Source organism: Nannospalax galili, unplaced genomic scaffold, assembly GCF_000622305.1.
Source record: "Nannospalax galili isolate Female #2095 unplaced genomic scaffold, S.galili_v1.0 scaffold1525, whole genome shotgun sequence".
In the NCBI taxonomy this organism is placed as follows: domain Eukaryota; kingdom Metazoa; phylum Chordata; class Mammalia; order Rodentia; family Spalacidae; genus Nannospalax; species Nannospalax galili.
Window position 1 is genome coordinate 70,600 of NW_008352543.1, and position 6,584 is coordinate 77,183.

General features: G+C 38.3%; 1 protein-coding gene across 1 annotated transcript; it reads left to right on the forward strand.

The window, feature by feature from the left end:
* Positions 1 to 4,105: 4,105 nt before the first annotated feature.
* Positions 4,106 to 5,050, forward strand: LOC103747227 (olfactory receptor 480-like). Its single transcript, XM_008849572.2, has one exon. It carries the CDS (start codon positions 4,112 to 4,114, stop codon positions 5,048 to 5,050), a length of 939 nt encoding a protein of 312 aa, XP_008847794.1. The 5' UTR covers positions 4,106 to 4,111.
* Positions 5,051 to 6,584: the final 1,534 nt, after the last annotated feature.

Here is a 6,584-nt window from a genome sequence, read left to right on the forward strand (position 1 = left end):
TTGATGGGCTCAATAACAGGTATTGTTAGAGAAAGGAGTGGTAGATTCACGGTACAAAAATTGAGAATAAAGAGAATCAGAATTTGTGTATGTATCCACCTGTGAGATGCAAGGTGCTCCAGAATGAGAGTTAAATGACAGAGGGAGGGTGGATGAGTATTCAGAGAAATAGTGTGCGAAAGCATCTAGAACTGGTGAAAGATGTGAAAAATAATGTCCACTGATCCTGTGGACTGCAGGAGTCACACAGTTAATAACATTCTACCATGAACCAAATGACAAAACACACCACTGCTAAGATGGATCTCCAGGTCATCTTGGTTCCAGAGACGGAAGCTGTGGACACTCTTCAATTTAAAAGTCAGAAGCAATACAGAGCACGGTATTTTCTAATTAAACCTTTGAAATTAGAGACAGAAATATCATGAAAGTAGCCAAAACGAAAGCAGGTTGTGTGTAAAGGGGAAGATGAGTCTGAAGAAGAGTTTTCATCTGAAATCAAGACACCGTGTCTTTTTTAATCTTTAAAAAAAATTTTAATCTAGTATTTTAATTTTTTGTGTATGAGTGTATTGTCTGAATGCATGTTAGAGCACCTATGTTGTGCAGTGCCCACGGAGTTCAGAATAGGCCAGATCCCCTGGAATTGAATTTATAGACAACAGACAGTTGTTAGCCACCATGTGGCTACTGGGAATTGAACTGGATCCTCCACAAGAGCAGCCAGTGTTCTTAAGGACTGTCATAGCTACAGTTCTTGTCTTTTTATGTTTTTCTATTGTTGTTTGTATATTCATTATTGTGTGTGCATATGTGTGTGAGTGTGCCCAATGCTGCAGGAATCACAAAGCAAGTGTGGAGGTCAGAGGACAACCTTTCACAAATCTCTTGTCTTTTCCACCTAGTTTTGAAATGTATTTCCTCTTTTTTCTTTACTGCTGAGTACTCCAGGTCAGTGGGTCTGAGAACTTCGAGGTCTCTGTGTTCCACCCAGTCACAGTAGCACTGGGATTACAGACACACACTATTATATCCGTTGTTTAATGTGGGTTTTGGGGAGTGAATTTGTGTGGCCAGGCTTGAGCAGCAAAACTTTTAGGTACAGAGCTGTGTTGTGAGCCCTGATCTCTTCAGTACTAGTAAAGTGTTGTGCAGCCACACCCTGGGACTTTCTCTCCAGCACACGCTTTTTCTAGCACTAAATCTCATCATTTCCTCCCTCTCACTCTTCATTCCTTTCAAACCCAGGAGAAGAGTAAAGTTTCGAGGGACTCAGTCCTACGCTGTCTGAAATTAAGTCATTTTAAATATACAGAAATAATGATATAGAGGCTAAAATCTTAAACGTTAACAATTAAATATTCATTAAAGAAAAATTGGAGTTGTATTAATATGTAATAGGGCACGTTCTTGTCCATAGTTATACCATGTTAAAGTTTAGACTGACTCTAGTATCTGAACTTATCAGGCAGTTGGCTCAGAGTATGGGAACATATATCAGCTGAACCCTGGTCGCCTTAGGAACAGGTCAAAGTGTCCTGGAGTGCACGTGCTAACTGCAGATTTATGGCTTCTGTAGGTTATGCTTAGTGTGATTCTGCAAAATAGTAATTGTTACTTAATAGAGTAGAAATTGTTAAGGGACTCTCCACCTGTAAACTCGGGAACTTAAGCTTTTCACCCCAGGTTATGTTTTTTTCTGTATAAAAGCAGCCTAGAGATGGCTTGGTGCTTTACACTTGGGTTCCCGACACCCTTGTGCAGTAGCCCTGGCAAAACATTGTCTGAGTGGTCTTCTCTGGTGAAGCATCCCACTCCACAGTGTAGAACTCAGAGCAAAGATAAGAGACAAACACAGCTAGGCATGGTGGCACACACCTTTGATCCCAGCACTACAGAGGCAGAGGCAGGGGGATCTCTATGATACTGAGACCAGCCTGTTCTACATAGCAAGTTACAGGCTAGCTTGGGCTACAGGGATAGCCAGTCTTAGAAAACCAATGAGAGAGAGAGAGAGACAGAGAGAGACAGAGACAGAGAGAGACAGAGAGAGAGAGAGAGAGAAACAAACCATAGCAGGGTATTGTATAAAGATAAAACACTTGAAATAATCAATCTAACAAATAGGGAGGGCCTTACAGCTCCAGAAATTTAAAGAGAGAATTAAGCTGAAAGGGAATTTCCCATGGTTATAGACTTTAGCAAGAACAACAGCTGTGATTATGTAAATGTTCTGTACCTTGACTGTGCCATTACATTGTGTCAGTATACTGGTTGTGATATTGTACAAAAGTTTAGAGAGATGTTACTTTTGAGGGAAATGGGGCAATGTACAAAAAGAATCTCTTTGTTATCTCCTAAAATTGCATGTGAATTTCTAACTACTTAAAAAAAAAACTTTTTAAAAACAATGACGGTGCCATCAGAGATACGTAAAATGCTCTTCATTTCCAGGAAGCTGTAAACATTGATTAAAAACTCTTTTGACACTGGACATGGTGGGGCACTCCTTTAATCCTTGCCCTAAGGAGGCAGAGGCAAGCAGATCTCTGTGAACTCAAAGCCAGACTGGTCTACACACTGACTTTCAGGCAGGCTGGGACTAAGGAGACCCTGCCAAAAAATTCTATTGAAACACTATACCCTTTGCATATGCTTGTGAGTTCCAACAAACTGAGAATGATTTTTAGCAGTACAGGAAAAGTATACAGCTATAAAGTTAATGCACACAAAATTTAATTAATACATGCAAGTAGATAACATGTGTTTATATTAGCATGGGGAAGTGTAATTTCCACAGTCTTGATGGATTTTCAGTGGAATTTTAACAAGCAAGCAAGGTACTCAAGAGGTTATATCCCATAAGGCATAATTTCTCATAAACTTAGCCTTGCTTTATATTGACAATATTTTTTCCTTTGTACTTATTATTAAGGCACAGACATTGAAGGTAGTAGTTTTCTTTTTCTGCTGATGAGGATATTTATTCCTCATTTTTATTAGAAGTTAAAGGTTGGCTATTTTAAATTATTAATAGTTTGTTCTAAGTTCACTTATTCCTGTGCAGTACATGGTAGTATTATATATACATATCATGTTATTAAAAATAAAGAATTCCATGAGGTGACATGGTCTTTAAAATATAGCAAAAGTGAGTATTGCAGAGTATATGTCACTTGTCTAAGGTTCCATAGATTGTCAGTGATAAAGTTACTATCTGAGGCCTGTGAGGTCCAGTGTTTATAGTAGTTCCATACAAGGTGTGGCATATTGATGCCTTAGTGAAACATCCATTCCATTATTGTACTTCTGGTCATACATTTTCTTTACAAGGTTAAGTTTCATTAATAAAGGTCTTACTTCTGCCCTGTGCAAAGATAAGGACCACATTGGAGTTCAGATATATGAGTGTATGGTCTTCATACCACGGTTTGTTACTGTCATTTAACTCACCTATTTAAGCATATGTTACTAATGAAAAGGTAGCAGGATTTATAGATAGACAAGTGGCAGGAAAACATAGGTGGGATCACATAGGAAGAGGAAGGAGAATATTGAGAGGGAGACAAACACATGGAGGTCCAATGGAAGAGAAAATAGGCAAAGTAAAGGATAACAACTATAAAATATATGAAACAGAAGGATTTGTGTTGTGAATTTATACTAAGAATTTTTTAAAAAGAAAAACAATGTAATTATCAGGATGTCTCAGCACATGTTATAGTGTTACTAATGTGTGACTGTGTGTGTGTGTGTGTGTGAGAGAGAGAGAGACAGAGAGAGAGAGAGAGAATGAGAGAGCATCAGTCCACTAGACAATGAATTCTTGAAAAAAGTTCTTTTTTAGTTATAGACAGCATGAGGCACACACAGATGGCAGGGTAAAAGAAAACACTTTTCAGATTATTACTGACCATGGATCAATGACTATTTAAAAAAATTTTCTTAGAGGGGTTCTATGCAAAATGTTTCCATACCAATTTATAAGTAGTGTCTATGCTTTCCCATTCATAATCTCCATTTATTGTGTGAACAAGATGCAAGTGACAGTACATAAACCATTCTAACAGCTGCGCTTTTTTTCTTGCAGGGTGTATTGTTCCTGTTACAGATGGAACTTGGAAATGTCACAACTGTAACCGAATTCATTCTCTTGGGTTTAACAGAGGATGCTACAGTTTCTGTCATGTTATTTGCTGTGTTTCTAGGAGTCTACTCCGTCACCTTAATGGGCAATGTGAGCATAATCATATTAATCAGAAGAAGCCCTCAGCTTCACACGCCCATGTATCTTTTCCTCAACAATTTGGCCCTTGTAGACATTGGGTACTCCTCCTCAGTCACACCCATAATGCTTGGGGGTTTTCTCAGGAAAGGGATATTTGTCCCTTTCGCTGGCTGTATAGTACAACTCTGTTTTGCTGTGACATTTGGGACAGCAGAATGTTTCCTGCTAGCTGCCATGGCCTATGACCGCTATGTGGCCATCTGCTCACCCCTGCTCTACTCCACCCAGATGTCCTCCAGAGTCTGCATTCTCCTAGTGGGGGCTTCCTACCTGGGTGGATGTGTGAATGCTTGGACATTTACTGGCTGCCTATTAAATCTGTCCTTTTGTGGACCAAATAAAGTTAATCACTTTTTCTGTGACTATTCACCACTTTTGAAGCTTTCTTGTTCTCATGACTTTTCTTCTGAAGTAATTCCAGCGATCTCTTCTGGCTCCATCATTGTGGTCACTGTGCTCATCATTGTTCTGTCTTATGTGTTTATTCTTATCTCAATCATGAAGATACGCTCCTCTGAGGGCCGCCAGAAAGCCTTCTCCACCTGCACCTCCCACCTCACTGCCGTCACTCTGTTCTTTGGGACCCTCACGTTCATTTATGTGATGCCTAAGTCCAGCTACTCCACTAACCAGAACAAGGTAGTTTCCGTGTTCTACATAGTGGTGATTCCTATGTTGAACCCTCTCATCTACAGTCTGAGAAACAAGGATGTTAAAGAGGCCATGAGAAAAATGATGGGCAAAGCTCCTTGGTGGTCCTGAAATACATGAATTTATAAACACTACAGTGAGGTTTGCTTTTTCAGGTGAAAGGAAGACACATCAATTAAATTTAAATATATATTTATAATATCTGAACATAAATGTAGTCATATTGTTATCAATATTCTTTGATTCATTAAAATAGAAACACGGTATTTTTTTTCTTTGTTTTCATCAACCATTTTTTCATCTGAATGTTCAAGTCTTTTCTCCATAAATTCTGTTCTTTGCGCGTAGTTTTTAGAATTACTACTATAGCCTCATCTGGAATCCAGCTGATGAGAATTGCTTTGCTGTCCTTGATCTTATTCTGAAGAGAAACTGTCCTGTTCTGCAGGACTGTGAGGTTTTTATCAAGAACTTCACATGGTTGAAAAGCTGCTGTTACCAATGGGATTCCTCTGTAGATGAACCCAATCCAGCCAACTCAGGAGATAACTCAGATTCTCCCTTAGCCACTAATTCTCTTTTAAGAATCTCATACAATACCCTCCAGGGTCTGAACAGGGCATTGGATCCCCTGGAGCGAGAGATCAGATGGTTGTTAACCACAACGTGGGTGCTTGGAATCTAACCCAGTTCCTCTGCAAGATCATCCAGGACTCTTAACCACAGAGTTACCACCAGTTTCTGTGGTGACTTTTGAATAGTTTAATTCCTTATTTCCTCTAAAAATAAAAATTCTTAGTTTCCTATACATTATTTCACAGAATGTCACAATGCTGAATATTCTTCCTTGGAACAAAACAAAATAATATTTTTTTTTCAATTTAAACACACTTATAGTAATATCAGCCCCATTGGGGTTTTTACAACAAGTGCCTTTATATGAATATGCTTTTAAAAAAACAATAAATACAGCATTCTAAGAACCTGCTTTTTTCTTTATGAAAATGATAAACATCAGATTAATCTTAAAGCAAGGTAAATTACATGATCTCCATTTCATTATCAGCAAAGCTTCCACAGACCTCAATATAAAGTCCCATTTCCTTAAGTGTTGAAGGAATAGCACTTAAGGCTATAGAGTTTTGAAACTGATTTTTTGATTGGAGTGTCTTCAGTTCCATCTTTTTAGCCTTTTCCAGTGATGAATTGAATCATTTATAGTCAATACCTAAGAGTTGTCAGTATTTTATGCCAAACGCTTGACTGAAGTTCATAAGAGTATTTATTGTTCCAAGCACAATAAATAAATGCCACAAGAATATTTTATGTGCTCTGGGAGTACTCATCAGCATCAAGGGGCGGGGATGGGGGGAAGAGAAGGCCACAGTGCCTGTTGAATATTTATCCAGTAGTTTTCTGGCTAACATATGTGAGTTCACATGATAAATTTTTATTTCCACTAGAGTTATTGATGAAAAAATAAGAAATAGGGGACAGGAAAATAAGAGGGGAGAGCTGAACAGAAAGAATGTGAAATCAAGTGATCAGAATTAGCAGTATTGAATGATATTTGGACTATAGCTACTTAAATTGTGGATTCAGTTTCCTAGACATTTCTCAAATTAAATTTATCATGAGTTATATA

Bases quoted from the DNA above. Each gene is read 5' to 3' on its own strand.
- LOC103747227 (XM_008849572.2), top strand. From the start codon at position 4,112: ATGGAACTTGGAAATGTCACAACTGTAACCGAATTCATTCTCTTGGGT.